Source organism: Hyposmocoma kahamanoa, unplaced genomic scaffold (assembly GCF_003589595.1).
Source record: "Hyposmocoma kahamanoa isolate Upper Pololo Valley unplaced genomic scaffold, ASM358959v1 180, whole genome shotgun sequence".
NCBI classification, from domain to species: domain Eukaryota; kingdom Metazoa; phylum Arthropoda; class Insecta; order Lepidoptera; family Cosmopterigidae; genus Hyposmocoma; species Hyposmocoma kahamanoa.
In genome coordinates, this window is record NW_020653711.1 from 363,717 (window position 1) to 389,027 (window position 25,311).

Here is a 25,311-nt window from a genome sequence, read left to right on the forward strand (position 1 = left end):
TTACGTAACAAAAAGTAATAAACAATAATCAATATCGTAATTTAGATACACGATCAATAAATAACATCGAGCTCTACATCGGCCGATGTGCATGCGCATAATTGTAACCTTTATGAAATACTAACAATTTAATATTGCATGTTCAGTCATTGCTTCCTCGCGAAAATTATGGATACTTCAAGTCATATGGAATGCTGTTTGTATTATGTAAATGTTATTTTGTAGAGAAAAGTAGGTAACTACGTGGAAAATGTTGTTAGATTTGTGCTGGAAGTTTCTTGTTTACTTCTTGTTCTTGTATGTATAATTTAATATTGTAGTCTATATCCACACTTATACACGCGCCATGAGATATCTTTGAAAGAGGTCGGAACTCTGTTCCACCAACCTGACCTTATAAGTGTTAGGTTGTTTCGTATTCGAAAAATTGTGGCGATTTAACTCAGTTTCTAAACTTAATCTAATTGCTAATTATAAGGGGAAGTTTCGTTGGAAAGACTTCTTTGAAATGTGGTCTGTGTACGAGACCATGCAGTGTGAACCTCCTCAAGTTCCTTGGTTTAATTAACCACGTAAAATGAAGTAGGGCTCAAATTGTCAGCACGCATAAGCTTCGATCCGCACACGTTCCATTAACAAATTTTTGTATTTGATGAGGGTGAATTGTCCAAATTGACAAGTGTGTGGAACTCCTAAGGATGTACATTATTTGATCATGGAGTTTGTTTAGGTGGAACCTTTTTTATTTTTTTAGAAATTAAAAATGCTACAATTTTCTTAGCTTAAACATAATCCTACAAAACTGTATACAGTTCATTCTAATTCAGTTAATCTGTAAAGGTTGACGGAAGGATCCAAACGAGTCTGAATTGAATATAAGGTTACAAACTGACACTTAATGTGGTTAATAACTACTACTACTTAACAAAAAATTGTGAAATAATCTTTGAACATATTTTAAATTTGTGTTTTTTTTATTCGTGTCTAATAACCTCTATATAGGTACGAAATACGTATCTTTACCTACCTATGGGGGTGAGATTATTTGCACATGTGGGTTTTGACACATTTCATGTTAAGTGGATTCAATCTGTTTTGTCTGAGCTAACAGCAAATTCTGTTGAGTATTTTCGTGATGTCTTGTTTTTCTAATACGGCAGACATGTTCAATATCGATCAAAGGTCCTATGAAAGTTTATATTAGGAAACTGTGCGGTCGCACAGAACAGCTTGATGTATTCAATAGTTTTATCGATGTTTCTATTCAATAGTGATGCGAGTGCGAGTGTGTGGGCGAGACAGCAAATATTTCTGTATATTTTTTTGTATTTCTTCGTCTAATATTCCTTCGAACAATGACATAGACCTGAAAATAAAACTTTAATTTAAAAGTCTATACTACCTCAAATGGCTCGGGTTGAACACTTCGGAAAATATATATGGTAAAATTGAGGATATAAATTTTTCAAACTTTATTCACTAAGTACTTCACGTATACCAGTGACTTTTTTAATATCAACTGCACTAAATGGAACACGTATACTGTACGATATACATTTTTCAAATGGCTTTATTCTTTTGTAAAAAAAAAATAAATTCTGAAATAAAGCCAGTGAGCCTGCCGCTCGCCCTAAGCAAAATGAACCGTATTATTACGGGAAAATTTTGAATTCGAGCCGCGGTAGTATGGATTCTTAAGGAATTCGTTAACATTATAAGAATTATAGCGCCTTAAAATCTGTAGAAAAAATTTTATTATCTTGAAAATTTTGCATGAAGTTGGGCTTTTTCATTAAAAAATTACGACATCTTAGGCATGTAATTTTGTATCTATGGAATTTAACAGGACCTAACATAACCCTAGTTTCGAGATCGTGTCTACAAAGTTTGATTAAAATATATGAAGTTATTTACAGTTACATTATTTCCATTTTTCATGTCATTTGATGATTGAAAACCTAAGTGAATAATGAAACAAAAATGAAGAATAGGCTATATTGCTATAAGCCAAAGCCGTTTAAACTTTAGAGAATATAAGGTTGAATTTGTAATAATATTATTTATGAAAAAAGGGCGCGAACTTTAAAGTGTACGGGCGCAAATTACAAAATTAATTTGTAGAAATTCTTTATTAGCCCTTTTTACTTCTTTTATAACTTATTTTGCCTAGATTCAATTGGTCAATTCAATCTAAGTTTTCAATTGTGATGACTGACGACAGTGGTGGCAGGATTACTGCCACCAAAAGAAAAGCCACAATTCGGGAAAATTCTCCTCCCGCCAAAATGGCGGCAAATTTTAATAGGACAAAAAGAGGACTGTTCAAGGAATACAATCATATTTATAAAGAAGAAGGGAAAAAAGATTATCCAGTGTTGCTTTCTATGGCCCCATCCATTGATGAATCCTCCTCTACAAAACTGGACCTGTTAAAAATAAACAACATTTTGAAATCGGTGAAAGGTGTTTCATATGTAAGACCTGTTGGATTACGCATCATAAAAGTATTTTTTTCATCCAAAGCAGATGCTAATAACTTCATCATGAATAGCAAACTTCAAAAAACCCATGGATGGATTGCAAGGATCCCATACGATCATCTTGAGTCACAAGGTATAATTAAAGTGCCTTCTGAACTTACTGAAGAACAATTGCTTCAAGAGTTGCAAGCTGACATTGAGATTATAGGGATAAAGAGATTTGAAAGGAAGATGGATAATATTCTTGTTCCTACCCCTACAGTTTTGGTCACCTTCCTCAGTTCCACTGCCCCTGATCATGTAACTTATGATTTTATATGGTTTGAGGTGAAGAAATATGTGAGACCTTTACAACAATGTTTCACATGTTATAAATTCGGCCATAGTAAAAATTCATGTAAATCAAAACAGGTTTGCTCCATTTGCTCTGGAGAACACTTCTTCAATGTGTGTAACAACCAAGCCAATATAAAATGTATTAACTGCAAGAGCACAGACCACATTGCTGTTTCTTCTTTATGTCCTATTAAAAAGGCTAAATTAAATGAAATTAAAGATCAAATCAGCGGCAAGTCCACCTATGCCTCAATAACAGCAAAATCTGCTTTTCCTTCTTTGAAACAAGAATCCTCAAGGCCACAGCGAAGAGCCTTACTGTCTGAACTGATTAACTCCGATGAGGTCATAAGTGTTATTACTAAGACAGTGTTAGATATTCTTAAAAAAAAAGATTCTGTTTCTTCAACAAAATCAGATGCCAGCACCTTAGTTTCTTCTAAGGTCATAAAGGAGTTGCTTATTACTAATTTTGCTTCATAATATGGATTTTCAGGGTAATATTAAGCAATTTGTAATCTTCCACTGGAACTCTCGTAGTGTCTTGTCTAAGTTATCTAATCTACAACACTTTATTTCCTGTTCAAATACTGACATCGATATAATTCTTCTTAATGAAACTTGGCTTACTCCTGACAAATGTTTTAGGATTCCTGGTTATAACATAGTCCGACAAGATTCTAGTCGCCCTCATGGTGGTGTTGCTGTTGCTATTAAAGGTAAGTATAAGTTCTCTACCATCTCTTGTGACAAATGCTATGACTTCCAGAATATTTTATTGTCTGTTTCTCTTGGTTCTTTGTCACTGGATATTTTATGTGTTTACTTGCCTCCTCCTCCAAATGGCAAATTTCAAATTCAACAACTGAATAATGTTTTTTCTAAAATCTGTAATAAAAATTATATCATTGTAGGCGATTTTAATGCTCATCATATTGCTTGGGGTTGTAGAAACGTTGACGGAAGAGGCAATTTAATCTATAATTTTGTTGATACTCATAATTTAGTATGTTTAAACGATCACACTATAACGACCTTTGCTCCATTTGGTCAACAAGGCAATGTACTCGATTTAGCTTTTGCTTCTCCATCAATTAGTTCCAGCTGTACACTTTCAGTATTAGACGATCTTATGAGCAGCAACCACTTCCCTCTACTGGTTAGTTTGTTTTACAAGGAATGTGTGCAGAGCCATAAGCAGTCTTCAACTCACTCTGCCGCTCCAACCACTCCCTCTATACACTGCCTAGCTAATCTCAATTATAATAAAATAGATTGGTCGAAATTTCATGATTTATGTACACACAAATTCTCAACTTTTACTATTAATCCGGATCCACTCGTTGCGTACACTGACTTTATTCAAATCTTAGTTGACCTCTTACTGACATTTCATACAACGAAGGCGATGTTTTGCCATAATAAAAAACGTCAACCGTTGCTTTGGTGGAACGATGTTTGTAGTCAAGCTGTTCAACAAGCTCTTGATTCATTTAGGATTTATCCATCTCAAGAAAACTATCTTTTATATAAACAATTTGATGGTAAGAAAAAGAAAACTCTTTCCGAGCAAAAAGCATTAGGTTGGGCCAACCTTTGCTCTTCTTTCAACCGCATGACTTCCACTAAACTAATTTGGGATTATATTCGCAAATTTAAATTTGCTAAGCTCCGTACCAGCTCTAAATCTCACTTTTTTGACGATACTAAAAATATTATGATGTTTCTAGATAAAATAACTTCTTCGTCACTTACTTGTAATTTTTCTACTCATTTACAATATTTATTTTTTAATAACAGCTCTAGTTCAACTCAATGGTTGACTGATTCATTTGGATTTCATGAGCTACAAGCTGCTTTACTGAATAAGAAAAGTAGTTCTCCAGGTCCAGACTATATTACTTACAAAGTTATTCAGTGTTTACCCTTCCTGGCTAAAACATTTTTGCTAGAAATTTATAATAGGCTTTGGAAAAAAAGTATTATACCTCCGGATTGGAAAATCCAGTATGTAGTTCCTATATTAAAACCTAATAAAGATGCTAATAGCTTAGATGCATATCGACCTATTTCTTTAACTTCATGTTTTTCGAAATGCTTCGAAACTATGCTTAAAAACCGTCTTGAGTGGTTCGTGGAAAATGGTCAACGCATACCTGACTTTCAATTTGGGTTTCGCAAAGGGAAGAGCACCTTGTATAATTTAGCTTGTTTGGTAGGTGATATTAAAAATAATTTTGTGAGTAATAAAAGTACTTTGGCTGTTTTTTTGGATATTAAAGGAGCTTTTGATAATATAGATCATGAATACCTAATCAAAAGTTTATCCCATCTAAATATACCAGGTTTAGTTTTACGTTGGATTTTTAATTTCCTTAACGATAGAAACACGTTTATTAAATATAAAAATAAATTGTATGGCCCCAGGAGTTCGTTTAAGGGAACTCTTCAGGGTTCAGTTCTTTCACCGCTTATTTTTATTTTAAGTCTTGTGGGTTTCATGAAGCGGATTCCTGATTCTGTGCATTACTCTTTCTTTGCAGATGATCTTGTTGTTTATCTAAGTTGTGATAATCCCAATAAAGGGCAATATGACATGAATGAATGCTTACGAATCATTAATGACTTACTTTCTACTGATTTAAAACTTGAAGTCAATATTGCTAAGAGTTCTGTAAATTTATTTTCCAGGAACGGACCTTTTGTCCCAAAAATTTATTATAATAATTATTTATTGCCATTTCAACAGTCGGAAAGGTATCTTGGAGTAATTTTAGACTCCAGTTTATGTTGGAAAGCTCACATTGAGAATATTTGTAAGAGAACTGAATTGGGTTTGAATATCCTCAAATCTTTGATTGGTGTAAATTGGGGTTCAGATCCTAAAACGTTAAAAATGTTATACATCACAACCATTCGCAGTCATTTTGATTATGCTTGTATGTTTTATTCTGATGCCGAAATGCACCTCCTTAAAAAGTTAGATATTATACAAAACAAAGCTTTACGTATTATAACTGGTGCCATGATGTCATCTCCCATCAACTCGCTTGAAGTTGAATCAGGAATTGTACCATTATGTATCAGAAGATCTTATCTAACTGATAGATTTTGTTTACAATTAGTAAGTCGAGATAACGTTATCGTTTCAAAATTTTTAGAGAATTACTCTGCTCCTAATTTCAACGAAGCTTCCTTATCAATTTCTACCACATTAAATAACTCTATAGCATATTTAAATTTTCAATATCAGGATGTTGTGCATTGGTGTCATAATATACCCTGTTATAACTTTCAATTCCTCAGTTTAGTTATAGACATTCCTATCAATATCACACGCTTTGATAGTAAATTCGATTTTTATGAGTTTTTGGATGGCATGAGAGATTTTCACAAGATATATACAGATGGTTCCAAAACAGGAGACAGAACTGCATTTGCTTTTTACGATGCTGATTGTCGTTTTGGTAAAGTATTTGAATGCAATTCCTTATTTTCTATTTTTTCAGCTGAGGTGTTGGCACTGATTTATGCACTTGTTTACATTAAACAGAATCACACATATAAAAAATATTTAATTTTAACTGACTCAATGAGTGCTCTTCTGGCTTTGTCCAACAAATTAATTAGTGCAAATTGTAATTATTTGATATACTCTTTAAGAAGTCATATTTTTAATTTAATGTGTGATAATGTAGTTGTACAGTTTTGTTGGGTTCCTGGTCACTCCGGTATTTTAGGAAATGAATTGGTTGATTCTCTTGCTAAGTCAACTGAGAATGTTGAATTTTGTAATTTTAAAGTTCCTTTTACCGATTTACATTTAGCTGTTAAAGAAATAATGTTCATCCGGTGGTCCATGTCCCTACACAGTTCTAGAAGCATCAAAGGTAAATGGTTGGCTGAGATTCAGCCAACACCTTCAACAAAGGCTTGGTTTGAAAAAAATACTACATATTTAAGAAGACAATATATTACTGGACTGTGTAGGTTACGCATTGGCCATTGTAAATTTCCTGCTCATTTAGATAGACTTAAGTTAATATCCAATCCTTCTTGCTTGTTTTGCCATAGTAGTTTTTCTGATTTAGATCATTTATTTTTTGTTTGTCCCAATTTTAATTTACAACGTTTACTTTTCATAGCTCAATGTAAAGACATTTTAAAAAAAGATTGTTTATTTCCTAGTACTGCCCAGGAGCTTTTACAGCATTTAGAGTTATATAAATTTATTGATAGTTTTGTAAGTCATACTTTTGGCCATATTTAAGTTTTATTATTTTTTTATTGATTCGTTCGTGTTTATATTTTTAATCCTCTGTAAATAATTTATTCTATTGTTTAGTTAAGGTTTAGTTTTAGTTCATTCACTTTTATTGTAATACATTTTTATTTAGTTATCTTTTTAAGCTGATGGCCTTGAAGCCAATGCTTAATAAATAAAAAAAAAATAAAAAATATTATTTATCTCATTTCTGTTGATCCCGCTCGTTAAACTAAAAAAAAAAAAGATTTTAAAGAGCAATATTCTTTTTAATATTGAAATAAAAATAAATCTCGTATATTTTTTTTTAACAAACCGACGTTTCGGGTTTTTTTGAACTTTTGGTCTTAATTGAGTCAATCACAATATTTATAAAATCATGACTTATAATTTGTCGTTGTAATCGTTATTCGTATAACTGTATAAAATATTAATTTGAAACACTTTTTTTCAGTGTAAATTGTCCTGTTTTTTGTAACATTTAAATAATAATGTTTTGATACAGTGTTCTAGCAGATTACTTGTCAAGAGCACGTCAAGCTTTACACTTAAGACTTAAATCCAACTCTATGCCGCTTACGATAAGAATGGTCCAAAGTACAGTGTCAAGCTTGATGTGCTCTTGACTGTATTACAAAATTAGTATGTTACATTCTTAGATTATATCAAAACTTTCATACAATATCCATTAGCCCCTACTATTAATGAAATGTACGAAGATAATACGATTTTAATAACACATATCTTTGAATATTGCGCACATAAGATATCGTGCATACTAGTTAAGTAACAGTGTTATCAAGTAACGAGTACCGCCTTGTATAACCGGCGACCTATGCGTAATCCTATGGATAACAGGCTGGTGTGACCAGATCTGTAATCATTAACCGTGAGTTTGAACTGATCACGATTGGTTTGTTACATCGTAGAATGATGATTATACTTCCATGATTTTTGTCATGGCTTTTCGCGTTTAGCATTTCAGCCACTGACTCTTTTTGACTTATGTCAGGGTTTAAAACAGGGAAACGATACATACGATATAAAAAAAAAGATATTTTCATAATCGGTCCACATTGACGAAGAAATCGGCAAACATACAAACAGTCGACCGTATAGCCTCTTCCTTTTTTGTAAGTCAGTTAAAAAGAGTTTTTTGGGAAAAGATAGCGAGAAAAAGGGATCACATGTGGAAGTATGAGATATAAATAAACAATTAGTGTAAATATAGGAGAAATATTTTATTTATACATCGGCTTACAGTGTTACATAATTTATTTTTATTATGCCAAGTGTGTGAATTGAAACGCCTGTTCATAGCTGTTCCAGTGCTACTCAGAGCTTTAAATCGCAAAGATCTGAGGAGCACTAGGATATAAGTTGACAAGTCCCATGTGCCTGTAATTTCACCAGCATTCTATTAGAGTGGATATGAGTAACATGTTGAATTAATGTTTTTTTTTACTTGTCACGCATTGCTCGAAAGCAATGTAGCTCCATTTTTCTGGAGATGGTTCGTAGAGATTGGACTAAACAAAAAATATTTGAAAAGATAAGGTCAAAGAATAATTTCAATTATTTATTGGTTATTTTTATCATCATATCATTTTTTTTTTAATTTTCTTTTCAATACTTCAGGGAAGAATGGTCGTAAAAACAAGGCTGCAAAGATTATAGAACGCGTAAAAAACAAAATTAATTTATTTTGGTTCACTTCTTAACTAGGTATATTTAATAAGTTTTGTAAACTTTGAGTTGACTGATTGAAAAAAAAAAACAAATATTTAATCCAATTTCATTCATCTTATGAAAAAGTTTGTCTAGGGAAGTACTGCCACCTTACCTATTGTTGCCGTCAAGCAGTAACGTGAGCATTACTTCGTTCCAGTTTGGAAGGGGTGCTGGTGAAATGGGGCATGGGACTTTTCAACTTATGTCTTATGATCTCTGATCTTTGCGATTTTAAGTTCTGAGTGGCACTGCAACTGTCACGGATAAGCGTGTCGCCCAGGCGAACGCTTGTTCCTCCAAAAAAGTCTATTTTTGCCAAAAATCGGCTTTTGCACTTTTTTCCCCAAAGTATCAAAATGTTCTAAAGTTTATGGGCACTAGACTTTCCAGTGCGGACCGTACACCCCTACCTGGTCACGCCAAGTGCAGATTTTCACCAATGCCTTCTGTGTCGTGTGGTATTTATTGCCTGATAATATATTTTGCAAACTTTAAATATGGCCGCCATTAATGAGCTATTTTCATTTTTTTTAAATTACGTCAAAACCTTAGGCCGAAGTCCAACGGAGGGTGAAGCGAACTGGAACTGGAGAAAATCGGGAATCAAACCCGAAACTTCCTCATCAAGCGCTCATGGTAGTAGTAACTTCCTCATCAAGCGCTCATGGTAGTAGTAACTGCCTCTGTGGCCGAACGGTTACCACACTGGTCTGTTATGCAGAGGTCTCGGGTTCGAGAAATATTTGTAAGGCCTACATCTATTTCTCTCTTGAGTTTGGGTGTAATTTGTGGTTGTCTTTGTGTGTTTCAATGGAACCCGCGATACAGGGTTCCCTAGTGCGGGACTATGAGTGTATGCGTTATTAGTACTAACCGCTGTAACTCTGAAGAGCATATATAAGCACAGCCCGTAATTTAACGCCGACCACGCGCCGCAGGCCGAGCCCCAGCATAACGTAGGTGAGGTACAGCGCTCGTTGACTATAAAATTTCGCTTGCTCTACTCATTGCTGTACCATACCTACGCTTAGTTCAAATTCGTAGTATTGTACAATACTGCGTTATTGTATAAAAGTATGTATAGATTTACGTGTAAAACGGTGACTTTCTCGAAATTGCTGACATCGTTATTGTTTATAATCCGAGAAAATTTCCGTCGATTGTTTAATAAATAAATGCCTAACTTATCGTTTACGGTATACAAACAACTTTCCCTTAAGTGATTGGTCGCCCGTGTTAGAGGCATTAAGCTTTTTATTCAAAGTTTGGACATTACATTTTTGTTACATAATGTCTTTTATGGCATTGCTTAATAACATCATTTTTGGGTGTTGCGGTTAGGTCTCTGGGTTTCTAGGTCAGGTGTCGGACCTACAATCATTAACCTATATTTTTTACATTTTAAATTTAATCCAGGTTGTATTTGTAAAATAATAAACTAAATTTCAGTACGAGAAATTTAAAATTAAGGTAAGTAGATAAATTAATAATGTTTGTAACTTTCGTTAAATATTACCTACCTAGTTGATGATTAATACCACCGTAGTTAGCTGTGTGACCTGCAAAGAGTCTGTAGTAGTTAGCGAGTTTGAAAAAAAAAACAAATGTACTCGTAAAATTAGTTTCACATGCATATCTAATATAAAATGAGCTTTATATTCATTGACTTACAATTATATGGACGTCGGGTCCGCGCTAAAAAGTGTCCGCACTTGTAAAGCGCTAAAATCGTATACAGAGCGCCAAACTCCGCTTTAGTCTTCATTTGTTCGACTGACAGCGCGATACTGCGATGACATTACAATTTAAATTTCGAATAGGTTGACTTGGGACATTTTTTTCGTGGTTTTTGTATTAGACCCGTCGTCCATTTATTTGTAAGTCAATGTTTATATTCGTATTTTTAACTTCGACTTCAAAAATAAGAGGAGATTTAATTTGACTGTATTTTTTTCTTTTAAATAACGCGCACATTTCATAGCCCAGCACTAGGGAAATCTAGTATCGCGGGTGCCATGGACATACACAACCACAAATTACGCCCAAACTTACAAGATATTTTTTTTTTATTAAACGCACACATTTGACCTCCATCTCAAGGCCATACAAATATTTCTTCTGGCCCGGGAATCGATCCCGAGACCTCAGTATGTTACGCGATAACTCTAAAATTTGTGAACCGTATTTGATGATTCTTTTTTGTTCTGTTGGTCCCATTTAAATTTGAAGGAATTTTCTACGTCTAAGGGTGTCAAACTAATTCGGTTTCGCGCACTTTCCGGTAACCAATTTCAATAAAACATGGCAAATAGATGTAATTCCACGAATTTTTGAGGTCGGTTTTTTTTTTTATAGAAAAGTCATATTATTAGTAGCAAATGTTTGGGCTGCTTTGGGGCAGAGTAAGAAGTTTAGTAAGCCAAGGTAAAAACTAACAACAGCAACCCGCCTTTTTCTTTTTAAATTTAAGATTTTTTTTTTAGAGTTTTGGCTTGGATACAAGTAATTTGAATCATATCTTTGTTTAATTATCGGGATCTTTGTTGTGGTTCTAATATATTATGTTTTCACTGCTGCTTAAATAACTTAGTTTACTTGTTTGGGTTTCTTCTTTTCTTTTCTTTTCTTCGTCAGTTTTTTAAGCGGTAGGAATCAATATTTATGTTTTCACTTTCACTTAAATCACATTATTGTCACTTGGAACAAAAACTTTGAATTCGTAATTAGTTGAATTGTCAGGATAAAGTCTTTTGTGATTTAGTTTAAAATAAGGAACGTAGTTGTACCTTTCTTCATATCTATTTGTTTTTTCGTATTTTCTTTATAACATACTTAAAATAAAAATAATCTTTGTTAAAATTGTGCTTATAACTTGAAAAACCCGCCAATTTTTCTAACAAACTGAAACGAATGTTTATTGTAGAGTAATGGGTTTGGTCTGTTCTCAATTAACTCACTGACACAGAATCAGTCAAATAAAAAACCTCAAAGATTTTTGCCTATTATTCTGCATACTTTAGTCTCTACATTGTATCACTTTTCTGTTATCAAATTCTTGATTTTTGAAATAATTCCTACAAATTATAAACAGATGTAATTTATCTTGATAACCTACGAGTGAGTCAATGAATTTGTACCCTTTATGAACCACGGTATTTTTATTTCTTCAAAATTTATGAACACAATATACATCAAAACCATCAAAACGTCATTTAATTATATCCATAAAAAAATGTGATATAAAAAAAATGGCAGGTTTTTATAGTTACAGCTTTTACACAAACGTTTTCAGTTTTTTTTTAATTTATTTGTTAACTTGTTTAGGCTGATGGCTCTATAGCCATTGCTCAACAAATAAATATGAAAAAAATCAGATGATCTTGATAGCGCTACCTATGATACCGAACTAGTACTTCTAAGTTTACTGGGTACGTGCAGTAATATACCTACTCAACACTAGATGGCGATGTACGAAAAAGTTGATCTGCCCATTGGCAGATGGCGCTAGGTACTTTAAGTACTAAAATCGACGTAATTTTGGCAGTACCTAATACATTTAATTTTATGTTATGTATTTGAGTTGTAATATTTTTGCATTTCAATAATTAATAATATACACTTCCGGACATATAATTCGAGCCACCACGCATTTTCAGTATTAAGTGCCCTAAGCTTAAACAATGTTGATCAAAAACTTGTGCAATTTTGAAACTAGCACACTAAACGTCTTCTCCATAAGTCCTCGTTGGGAATTTGGATTTGCTTTTGCAAATAAAAAATTCCGGGGGAAAACTTTTTCTTCGATGATAATACTATTTTTGTATTGTAGCTCTTTACGACAAAAATGCGAAGTTCGAATTATGTGTCCGGGAGTATATTTTGTACTCTACTAGTTAGCACCTCTAATTTATTTTTAATGTACGTAATTTCGCTATTGTTATTAGCGTATTTTTTGGGTTGTAGCGAAAAAAATAATTTGCGCTCATTATTGTTTATAAATTTATTAATTACAACCTAATAGGTAATTTACATTACATAAATCTAACAGACTCGATTATAATAATAACGTTCGTAGTCTTAATTACACAGTCCTTACTTATTTACACTCTTTAAAGTTATTATTAGCTACGCAAGAGCATTTTCACATAAATAGTATCTGCCCTTTTGACTGAGTATTTTAAGATTCCATCACACAATTTTCGTTTGAACACTGTCATAAGGCCAGCCAGTCCTCTTTGATCATATCGGAGGCTTTTTCGCCGATCATGATTACAGGAGCATTGGGGTTGCCGCTTATAATAGTAGGCATTATACTAGCGTCCACAACCCTGAGATTCGCGACACCGTGGACCCTTAATCTTGGATCAACAACCGCGTCGTGATCATGCTTAGGACCCATTTTACATGTTCCTGTTGGGTGGTATATTGTAAAAGTAAAATGCTTCAATGAACACTCCCAATAAGCATCACTAAAGAGCACGTGGTGTTGACAACCAGGCATTGGGATGTTATGTGGTCGTGATCCGTACTTTTGGAAAGCTGTCGTGTTTGATATAGCCATGGCGATTTTAATACCTTCGATAAGTGTATTGATATCTTCCTTATAAGCGAAGTAATTAGGCTCAATTGAGGGTGGTGTGAAAGGGTTTCGATTGCGAAGTTTCACCCAACCTGAACTTTTAGGACGCAGTAATAGAGGCAGTATAGTCCACGTTTCAGCTTCTTCCAAAGGCTTGTAGACGGTATTGTACACCCTGTCACGCAAGTTCAAGATTTTACGTATCTGTTCACCACCGTCCGAGTTAATTGAACTTGGTGCAAAGTGAAATTGAATGTCAGGCCAATTGCCAGATGTTGGCGCGTACTTTGTATTCACAAATGCCAGTCCTTCTACACCCTGGGTGGTCATTGGTCCTTTTTCATATAAAATGTAGTTCATTGCAACAGCGAACGTTTGGAAGCGGTCTTTCTTGAACGTGACAGGTTTGTTGACAACAAAAGTCAGTCCACCCAATCCGACGTGGTCTTGCAAATTGTGACCAACCTTCAGATTCGCTACTAGAGGTATTCCGTGTTCTCGCAAATGATCCGCGGGGCCTATTCCGCTCAGCATCATTAGTTTTGGCGTCATTATCGCTCCTGCTGACATAATAACTTCCCTCTTTATTCTAACTTTATGTTTCTGACCGTTGCGAATGAACTCCACGCCGTAAGCTTGCTTCTTGACTGGATTGATCAGTATTCTCGTGACGGTAGCGCCAAGGGCAATGTGCAAGTTCTCTCTGTTACGGACAGGTCGCAGAAACGCCTTCGCTGTGCTACACCGGCTACCCCGTCTCATCGTCGCTTGTGTCAACATGAAACCAGTTTGTTTCGCTCCATTTATATCTCGATTCTCGTAACCTAATTCAATACCGGCTTTCAAGAAAGTCACAGCGAGTGGGGTTCGCCAAGGCGCTTCCTGTATTGTGAGATACCCTCCGTCTGAGTGATAAGGCGTTTTGACGAGATACGGGTTGCGGTTATCTTCTGACTTCAGGAAATAGGGTAATACTTGATCATAGGACCATCCGTCGTTGCCGAGCGCTTCCCAGAGGTCGTAGTCGTTGCGGTTTCCGCGTACGTATACCATGGCGTTAAGGACGCTGGAACCACCGAGGACTTTGCCCCTGGGCCAATTGCAGCGATCTGCATTCATGGCCAGGCAGTAGGATCTGTTTGCGGAGGGCGTCGTTTGGAACTTCCAGTCGATATCGGAGAGTTGTGTGTACCCGGCAAGGGCTGGGATGTCGCTAATCTCCGTTTCGTCGTTGCCAGCTTCTAGCAGCAACACCGTCCAGTTGCCGATCTCGGAGAGCCGCGACGCCACAACAGCTCCCGCTGACCCTCCGCCCACTATTATGAAGTCGTAGATTGGTAACACCTGCAATGTAACAACAAATTAGATCAAATACTGTAAAATAATGCGAAATGCGTGTTGTTTAACATTGAAATATATATAGCACGCCCATCAATTTGTTGGGAAAATATATTTACTTGTTTTATTTAATATGTTTATAACACAGGAATACAAAATTAAATTTAAATTACAAATACTAAAAACATCTTGTTTCTTAGTCGTAAGTTTGCAAAAAGTAGAAGACGAAAGATTGCGTTTATTTAATTTTTTTTTAAATATACCCTGACATGATCCCAAAATCGCTACTAAATGATTCCCTCTCATCAAATTACTGAGTTCTTTGATTCATAAGAAGGGATTTATATGACCATTAAACAGATCTCACTTCGATTTGTCGCTCCTAACAATAGATCCGGAAGGCAATAAAGGGTACAAAAGCATCTTTGTGTACGTGTCTAGAGAAAGTTACTAATACCAATATTATTACTCGACAATATCTATTGGACAACGGAAATGCATTTTCTGTGCAGAATTCTTGTTGTATTTATTGTTTGTTAGTACTACATCCATGCGAATACGAGCAGAGAAACTAAATTAATAATTATTAAAATGACATACTCGGCAAATTAGCATTTTTTTTTCTTAGATATGCATCCACATACTCATTAATCCACAATTTATCTGTTAGCGATGAAGCGGTGTAAAAAATTAAATGTTAATTTTATATATAATATTACTTAAAATAAAATTATACTAAAGTACATAATTATTTTATATTTGGAATTTTGAATACTATTTTCATGCATAAAAAAATTAATATTTACGTATTACAGTGTATAAAATATTTAATTATTAAATTTTTTATTCATAAAAATAGCATCGAAATATAAAATAAACTGATGATCAAACGAACTTACCAGTACGTGAGTTCGATCATAATTATATAAGCAGCTTTATTCTTAGCGATTAATAATCACCCACCCCTCATCTTAGTTATGATTGATGAATATATTTATGATTACCCAACCCTTCATTTATTATATAGAGGAAATAGAAGAAAAATAACAGGGATATTGACCTTCTATTCTTTGAACATATGTAGATAATGAAAAGAAATGGCGCGCAATCAAGACGAGAGTATGACCTGTCAATCAATTTAGTGATTTTTTATTTTTTCTTTAAAAATTCGTGTAAAGGTTATGGCGTGTAGTCATAGCTGTAATATGTAAACTATACTAAATAGCTAAGAATGAAACTGCAAAATATAATTATGTAATTAAGAATCATTTAGAGTAATACTATAGAAAAAAATAATTAAATGTGGGTTACACCACTTTTGCGCAGATAGCTGCTTCAATTAACTAGCTATTTATGAGTTCCGACGCCACACTACACTACACATTTTGTTTTATCAGGCTATAATATTCTATTATTATCAATTATAATAAAACCCCAAATTTTTTTCACGCAAAAACAGATAAATGATCTATTGTAATGTAACTTCCAATGCTTTTTTTCTAGAGAAAACGTAAATATACGAATTAAATAAAACATCTAAAAAATTTAAAATTTCATTTACGGCGTAAAAACACAGATTAAATATTTCCATGTCCTGTGAAGTTAGTGTTTGGATAATACAGGTTTATTCGGTGGAGTTGTGAGGTGATACTCGTGCTATATTGTACTTGTGAACAATAAGATGATTAGGTATTTTAAATTGAATCGTAATTCAAGTTCTTTGCAATGTAATAAATAGTACATATAGAAATAAAAGCATAATACTTACGGCATTGACGTCGGTGATGTACGATTCCGGGTCGAACTGTTGGTACCGAAAATATGTAATGCCTAAAGCCAGAAGTGGTATGAGCCCCAGTACAGTGATTGGGGAGGGAGCCAAACTCGCGAGAGCGCCTGCCGCCTCCATCCTCCTTACAAATCATCTACTATTTACAACTTAATTACTAGCTTATTACTCTCTTATATCCAGTTCTCAATCTTTTTTCTCTGCTCTTCGTCAGATAGAATCTTCGGTGTATAGTTTCTTATGCCGCACTTCTTTTGTGTAGACTTTTGCGCCTTCTCCGTGTCACTCAAGTAACTCTTCAACCGCTCACTTTTCAAATCCTCCTTGTCGTCAAACAATTGAAGTTTGTATCGTTGCTCTTTTGTTATCTTTACTGGTTTGTATATTTCTTTGTTGACGTCTTTGTAATGGTCGTTTTTGTATAGAGACGTGCAGTAATAATCACTTTTAGAGGATCTGTCTGAACGGCATTCGTAGGCACTTGAACCACTTCTGTATCCGCTACTATCTGTATTGTCGCTTTTGAAGCTATCGCCGCTGCGTCTAATTTTGTGTCGTTTATAATCTTTCTCGTCTGCGCGGTAGTCGACAGGGGGGCTCCTGAATTGTATGGGGTCTTCGTACTTGGCGTCTTTATCGTATTTGGAGTAGCGTCTGGCTGAAGCCACACTAGCGTGTGAAGCGTATGACTGTTCTTGGCCCATGGTGATGTGCGCGCGCGCGCTCTCGGCACTGGTTTCTGAAAACATTCAAACGAACGTGTTGATTTCCTTGTTATAATATTCCTATATAATTTAAAGAGGTACACATTAACTTAGTTTGGGCATCACAACTACACATTAGGTTTTAATATTAAAATGTATAGCTTTACTTTGGAGATTGTATAATTTAGGTTCCTTTCTTATTGACTGTTTTTATAATATCATAGCTTTATTTACATTTGTTTTCCATGTATTGTATGAGATTAAGTAATGTATAAGAAATAAATTTATCTTATCTTATATGTTTAATTATATTTATACAAGTAGCTAAATCCAATCATTTGAACTTATGAAAAATGTATAAGATAATTTTTTTCATATTTTTCGGGAGTCCAACGCGACGGTTGGGTATAGATTTTAAAATTAAAACATATAACTCTAATTTTGTCTTATAATAATATTTACTAATTAATTATTATATTTTCTTTACAGGTAAGATAAGCGGTAGTTCATCGGCTTTTTATTGAAATGGTATGAAATTATTTGCATTTGCTACTTAATTTCCCTAAAAGCTTTCTGTTTCATTCATTCATGCAAATACATTGCTCTATTTATTTCCTTATCATTTCTGTCCAAACTAGGATCTCAAATTCAAACTGAAATAATCTTTATTTCATAAGTGAGCAAATTATACTTGAAATCGTTACATAGAATAAATTCTACTTGCTTCTGCTCTTTGTAAATAAACATGTATACATTTCATTTATCATTTACTATATTTATTTCAAATAGAGCTAGACAACCTCCAAGTGCTAAGAGGGTCACTACGGACAAAACTCTTTGTTTTTGTCATCCAAACACGCAGAAACTGTATAATAAACCTTTTGAGCAAAGTTTTTGTTTCATTATAGTTTTAAACCTCATAAATGGCAAATTTTGAATATCAACCGGAATCTTATTATAGAAGTGTACCTATACATGGCCACAGAAATGATGTTCCATTGTTTTTGCACTTAAATTACCTTTTCATAATCTGTTTAAGAATACAAGAAATATGTGGTACCTACTTAGGTAATAACTTTATTTTTTTGATAAAAAAAAGGTAAAAGCAGCGATAGCTCGGTGGGTAAACCACTGTAAACGTTCATATCATAGAGGTTGAGGGTTCAAATTCCTGTGGCCGCATATACGTATGGCTTCCCTCATTGGGTCAGGTGTTTTGAACTACGGTTTAAACCAGGTATACTCCACCTTTTTTCGTTCGGGCCATATGCATAATTGTGTTTGCTATTTTAGTTATATGGGCCGCAACATTTTTTTAGGTCATCCGTTTAAAAATCGTTAGTGGAAACTTAGGTTTTTCATTCACTTCCCACGTAATAAATAAAACACAAAACCTAAATATATCTCGTTGAAGATTTGAAGTTTAGAAACCTTCCTGTTTCGGGCCGCACATAAAAGCTTGTTGGGCCGCATTTGAGTATGACTGGTCTAAACCATTTCCTTAAAGGAGACCCGTTCCCACCAGTGGAACATATAATGGGTTAGATCGATGATGAAGAATTAATGTTTGAATATTTTAACTAAGTTACCTATTGCGTGTATAGTAAGGTACACTATATCAGTCACATCTACAGTTTAAAATTGGCCAAAAAAACAGCGTCAGACCATCGACACGCAGGTCTGCGATAGTTGACCTGCGAGCGAGCGGGTTGGAATCACAAAGATTCATATCCGAGCTCATCACTCGCTGTTCAGTCGAGTCAGTTAAGACCCTTCTGATGGCAACCATAGAATTTCGCTACAGACTACTCATACTAGGCTTGTGAACAAAACGATAGCGCGTTTTAACTCGATCCTAACGCCATCCAGCGGCGTTTTGGTAGAAGTTTTCCCAGACAGCTGGTCGATGACCTTGGCCTTGCTTACCGTTAGAGATAACCGATAAAGCATGTTAGTATAATAATGTTTTGATTTAAAACGTGTTTTTATGTTTGTCTTTTGTATATAGTTGGAAGTTAGAAGGCAAGTTAGAACCATAAACGTGTAAACTGCCTAATACAACATGGCATAGATTATTATCTATATACAGTACATTGACTTACAATTATATGGACGTCGGGTCCGCGCTAAAAAGTGTCCGCACTTGTAAGTCGCTAAAATCGTATACAGAGCGCGACACTCCGCTTTAGTCTTCATTTGTTCTATGGACAGCGCGATACTGCGATGACATAACAATTTAAATTTCGAATAGGTTGACTTGGGACATTTTTTTCGTGGTTTTTGTATTAGACCCGTCGTCCATTTATTTGTAAGTCAATGATACAGTAGTATAGTTTATTGTCACACTTATTCGTTAAGATTAAATAATGAAATTGTAATATGTTGATACTCAGTTTGTTGTGTTATACATATACTACTACCATTATAATATAGTACGAGTATAATATGATATAAAAATATAACGTAATTAACTTTTGAAACGTAATTAACGTAGCATCGTGTTCTATAATTAAATACGTGTCAGTAGGGCAGTGAACTTTGGACCCGAAATCGAGACGAGAGAAATCAACAGGTCCGACCACTTGCACTCCGATAGAAGTCTTTCTACAAACAACAAATTTAAACACGAGTCAAATTTAGAACAATATTTTTTTCTTGAAATATAAAAATTTTTAAAGTGTCGTCTCATTATTTTAAAAAGTAAAGGAGGTTGAGAGACATTTGATCTCTTTTCGGAATCGAATAGTTTTCATTCAATTAGATTATTTTACTATTTTAGATTAATTTTACTATTTGCCTTTACGTACAATAACGCTACATTTTAAAAGAGGCATAATAACTTTCTCTTGGCGTTAATTTCTATCCTCGACGACGACGACGTGATTAATTATATTATACAATATTGCTGTAATTTAAACATTATTAGATTGTTTTGAACACGAAGACGCAATGATTAAGCGCTAAATGTTTCTGTAACTTGGAAGTTTCACTCTCAAATGTGTCAAGTGTGGAAGTGCTAATTGTTGTCTGAACTGACCGTTACTGTCACTTTTATGTTTAGAAAACGAACTTTTACATGTTTGTAAATGAACTGTATTTTTGCGTTAACAAGGTTAATAGTTATTACTTTGAAAATATTCCAGTTATATAAAGGCACCTTCTCACTCTCCTCATTAGCTCTGCCCTCCTTATTATAAGTAACGTAATCGACATTTTTAGGGAAATTGAGGTATTAATATAATTGGGTTCACCGAAATGAGATATATAACCCCATTTAATCGGTTTTTTTTATATCTTACTTAGTTTCAGTTTTATTGTTAAGAAAAATCAGCATAATTGACATGCAAAAAAATTGGTTTTTGATACCAACATTTGAAAAGTTACGGAAATGCAAAAGCGACGTGCAAAAGTCATGACAAGGTGAGCAGAGCCGCCGATCTGAAATTTTTCTGCGTTAGTATTTTGTATGTGATTATAAATAACTCTTTAATAGAACAAGTTTGATATGAGATACAGCTCAAAATGCGAAATATGGAACTGGCGATTCAAACTCAAATTATCGTTATTTCTTAAGTAAGCAAATTACACTTGAAATCGTTACATTGCTTTAACTCTATTACTCATTCGTAAGGCAGATTTACCTGAGAAGAACGAGCAAGAAGCTCTAGAGGTTGCTCTGTGTAATATTTGTACACGTTTATGGGTAATTTTCTACCTTCTCCTTTTTTTGAAGTCCATTAAAAATTAGCAGAATTGAGGCCCTGATCCCCAGCGTAATTTTTTTAAATAATGTATTAATCAGGATGCTCTTAGCTATCTTTGTTCAGCTGTTTCAATATCATCAGCTCTTTTCCCAGTTAGTGTAAATACAATGTGTTGGACTATGTAAATCTTTTAAATTTTATTGTAAGAGCTACAATATGCTCACAATTACAACTATTCGAGATTTCTATGCGTACGTGTACATAAATAAGTAATTAAACTAAAAAAAATAGTACAGTGGCATTAGAATTATAAAAGCGTATACAATCTCGCATCTCATGTACAATTAATTTCTTTTGTATTTGTTTAGTGCAATAAGGAATATAAAAAAGCGAAAGCAAAAGCAGCCATATTATGTACTGTTAACAATGTACAGAATACATAATTTTCTACATACGGTTAAATATGGTATAAATTGTTACTTATTAATGGCTTACGATGGTTTAGGTACATATTGATTGATATTTAATTTTAGTATACAGGTCGCCTCACGGCTATGGGATGCTGAGGGAAAATATTTTAAATATTGTAGATAGGACATTTTGCTTCAAGGAGATACTATTCTATATTTAAAAGCAAGTAAAACTGCTTTCAAAGACAAATTTGGCTTGCCTCATCTGGGAATCGAATCCACCAGATGAGAAAAAATTCCTATATTTTTATGATGCCGTTCGAAAGGATCAATAAGGCTTATTGCCTTTGAAATAACACAATCTCTTAAAGGAATACCATGAAATTTATGGCATCAAATACATAGTGGTATGAATAAGGGTCACCGCACATTGCTGCCGCCGCTTGGCTGCGCGATGCAGCGATGCATTAAAACGAGCAATGCTCTCTAAACTTTGTCCTCTACAAGATAAGGCCGTTTTGACGCCTGGTTTTTAACCGACTTCAAAAAAGGAGGAGGTTCTCAATTCGACTGTGTTTTTTTTATGTATGTTATGCGATAAGTTAAACAAAAAAATAAAAGGAAGATGCAGCAAACAGCGCCTGGCGCACTTTACAGAATGCAATATGATACTGAACTATAATGTTCTCTACTAAATAAAGTACACATTTCTTCTAACAAAGTAAAACCGTGCTGCGTCGTGTGCCTGGTGGTAAGCGACAAGCCTGCCTATTAAGTTGCAGTGCCATTCAGAGCATTGCCGACTGCCACTACGCCCGTCATCCTGAGACATAAGTATTCCCATACTATGGAAGAAACTTACACTATACACATCTAGTAGAAACTTAAAACGAAGTTTCTTCTTAGTTTATTGTCACCTAAGTAAGTTTAAAAGCATGTAAGAAGTTGAACCCTGTTCCAGTGCCGTTTGTATCCGGTATCTAATGTTCTTTTACTTATAATTTTACTCGTGCGCTCATCGAAATAATAAATTAGTTTTAAGCATGTTCTACAAATTTAAATTGTATAATTCTTGTGAAGTTTGATAATTGTCAGCAGCGGATGTCCATGTATGAAGGTGGAATCTGAAAAGCAGCATATAGTGCTGAGGCTCCATCCTTTTCATTAGCACTAGATTCCATGTTTCCGAAACTGTTAACTGTTATTATATTTTTTTTACATGACGTGCAAATTACTCCATTCCACCTGATGAAAAATGGAAATTGGAATCCAAACGTGAAGGAATCTAGTGCAGTGTTGATACAATCTCTGCGCCAGCCACTTCCACCCTGCATGCCTACAAGATGTTGTCCCTTTTATTATAAATGTGCTTATGAATAAATGTTTTATTAACATTATTATACCTCGAAAGAGACATCAGCGTACCACGGTAACAAGAGTAAATCAGAGTCAGTAATACAGAAGCTTACAGTAATATGAAAAAGCGTCTGGTAGCAGAAAGAACAGATATCTTGGAACACAACTTAATCTCAAACAATAATTCAAGAATAAAAAGATGTGCAACTTAGTTCCACCTATCAGTATTCACCGTGGTCAGTGAGCGAAACCATTTCTAACAAGCGTAGAGAACAAACAGTTTTGTTCCGTTTGTGGCACAAACAACCGTGGCAAACAAGTTCAGACTGCTAAGAAGGGCAAGGACATTTTATTTTGTGTACATATAGAATGTGATTCTGTACATGTAAATCATAGGTTCCCAAACTTTTTGCCTCACCGCCCACTTAGGCACGATAAAAAGTTCACTCTAAAACAATCATTAACCCCCGCCGCTATAAAAATAATTGAAAACACTTATTTTTTATATTAACTTAATACAAAATATCAGAAGGAAAAAAATTATATAATATGTGTGGTGTAGTATAAACAGATAATTTAGGTTTTTTTTACGCCAAATCTTAACTGTATTCTGGTTATCCGTTTTTATTTTTGTATGGATTACAAAACCTTAGGAACTTAAATTTTGTGTCTAAAAGAACGAAAATATTGCAAAGCCGGAGTATAAAATGTTGTTTGTTTTGAAATAAGGTTTTCCAGTTTTGGTGTCGACTTTATAGACATTGTATATAGTAAACAATGAACGGTCATTCTAACTAGTGTTCACTACCTAATTTCCGTGGCAATTTTTATTATTTATATGTTCAAGTCTGTTATCGTGTAATTATTAAATAATTACAATATTAAATACTCGAATATTAAATCATATTGCACAATAAAAAAATCGAATACCTAAATAATAAAAATTACCACGTGTTAGCGTATCGTGACATTATATTATTTTATTTTGTTAGAAAACTTACTTTGCGTCATTAAGAATTAGTTTCATCGAAATAAGAAATAAATCGATAACATCATCATCGATATCAACGGAACGGTGATAGGCGTCCGCCATTACGAAAAGCATTTTTGACTAGAACAGACGTTTTTTGTTTTGTTTGGATTTATAGTGAAAGATCTTATAATATAATTTATAACAGTCACTGAAGTCTCATTTCTATTTCTACTTGGAAAGTTTCTTACACACGGAAATTAGGTAGTGAATACTAGTCCAAGAATGACCTTGAAATTTTATCATCATCATTTTTATCATCTGAAATGGAGTTGGGCTGGTCATGTCTGAAGCATGCCTGAAGATCAGTGGAGCCCCAGAAGCGTAAGGCGCTGCGGCAGACCGACAAAGCGGTAGCGTGACCAACTGGACGCCTACGACAAGGCTGAGTCCAGTTAGCTCAAGACCCAGGATGCGTGGAGGGATCAGGAGGAGGCGTTTGCCCAGCAGTGGCATACATCAGGCTAGTTTATTGTAATTTTCATCATCATTGTTATTCTCAACCCATTATACGTTCTACGGATGCGCACGGGTCTGCTTTAAAACGATAGTTCAGGGTTGTGAACCGTCGTCGGTTCGCGGTTCGCGTTCGGTATGCGGGTTTCATAAAGATGTTTTTCGTCACCAATAGTTGCATGTCGCCATAGGGATTCGAACCGTTGACTTTTCAACTGAGATGCAACCTATTATACACTAAGCTATCACCTACGCAAATATCAGAAATATTTTTAAAAGCCACATGCTTTGAGGCAGGATCCAGCAGGGCGGTAATTCTTTAAGAAAGTGAATTGTAAACGAACTCCGAGGGTAAATGTTGACGATTCGGATCTTTGAAGTGCTTTTAAAGTTCTTTGTTTGTTTGGTAAACATCAATATTTTGTTTCGTATGTGCGAATTTGTATGACGAAATATTGTGGTTTTACAAAGAATTGAAAAAAAAAGGATTCAGACAATTTGGAAATAAAATAAAAAGAGTACATTTTTACCACAATACTAGCATTTTAAATAATAGCTGTGTTGAGCAAATAGATGAAAGCCTTAGCATTTTGCTGGTTTTCAGGCCTCACGTGGTAATTATTCGACGTAGGAAACATCGTAACATGTACTTATTTATAGAAAGTAAACATTTGCTACAGAATTTAAAATCAAACTTATTTTTTTTTCGGAAACAACCCGATGTTTTACAAGTCTTATGATCATGACTGACTGAAGCAGTGGTTTGTTTGAAAAGTAGTAGAGGAGATTATATATATACCAGCTTTCATATCATGTTTTTTATGGAGTGAAAAATATTAAAAAATAAATAAAAAGCCGTGGTAGCTTAATGGTTTGACCTACTGCCTCTCAAGCAGAGGCCGTGGTTCGAATCCAGACTCAAATCTCTAAGCTTTTCGGAATTTATGTGAGAAATTGAATTCGTTTACCATGAGCTTTTCGGTGAAGGAAAACATTGTGATGAAATCTGAATGGCGAAGAAAGTTCCCAAGTCACAACCATCGGAAAAAGATAGTAGTGCCCAACCCGCATTGGGACTAAAACCCTCGCCTGAGAGAACACCCATACCCAGCAGCGGGACGTATAAATGGGTTG

General features: G+C 34.4%; 2 protein-coding genes and 1 long non-coding RNA gene across 3 annotated transcripts in view; all 3 read right to left on the reverse strand.

Annotated features, from left to right (window-relative positions):
* Positions 1 to 2,310: 2,310 nt before the first annotated feature.
* LOC113226022 lies at positions 2,311 to 4,188 on the reverse strand. Its single transcript, XR_003310059.1, has 4 exons — positions 3,852 to 4,188; positions 3,412 to 3,704; positions 2,735 to 3,003; positions 2,311 to 2,426 (listed from the first exon to the last, which is right to left on the reverse strand). It is a non-coding gene; the product is annotated as an uncharacterized LOC113226022 (long non-coding RNA).
* An 8,656-nt stretch (positions 4,189 to 12,844) lies between these two features.
* Positions 12,845 to 16,655, reverse strand: LOC113226020 (glucose dehydrogenase [FAD, quinone]). The gene is made up of 2 exons (XM_026458527.1): positions 16,497 to 16,655; positions 12,845 to 14,734 (listed from the first exon to the last, which is right to left on the reverse strand). The coding sequence occupies exons 1-2, from the start codon at positions 16,635 to 16,637 to the stop codon at positions 13,025 to 13,027; spliced, it is 1,851 nt and encodes a 616-aa protein (XP_026314312.1). The 5' UTR covers positions 16,638 to 16,655; the 3' UTR covers positions 12,845 to 13,024.
* Positions 16,656 to 16,679: 24 nt separating this feature from the next.
* The window catches only part of LOC113226021, a 62,762-nt gene continuing 54,130 nt past the window's right edge, over positions 16,680 to 25,311 (reverse strand). Inside the window, exon 2 of the mRNA XM_026458528.1 lies at positions 16,680 to 17,256. Coding sequence (XP_026314313.1) covers positions 16,691 to 17,221 — 531 coding nt within the window. The 5' untranslated portion in view covers positions 17,222 to 17,256 and the 3' untranslated portion in view covers positions 16,680 to 16,690. The remainder of the gene's footprint in view (positions 17,257 to 25,311) is intronic.

Excerpts from the sequence above, each read along its gene's own strand:
- LOC113226020 (XM_026458527.1), bottom strand. The coding sequence starts at position 16,637 with ATGGAGGCGGCAGGCGCTCTCGCGAGTTTGGCTCCCTCCCCAATCACT. Across the intron at positions 14,735-16,496 it reads ACATCACCGACGTCAATGCC|GTGTTACCAATCTACGACTT; the intron begins GTAAGTATTATG and ends GTTACATTGCAG.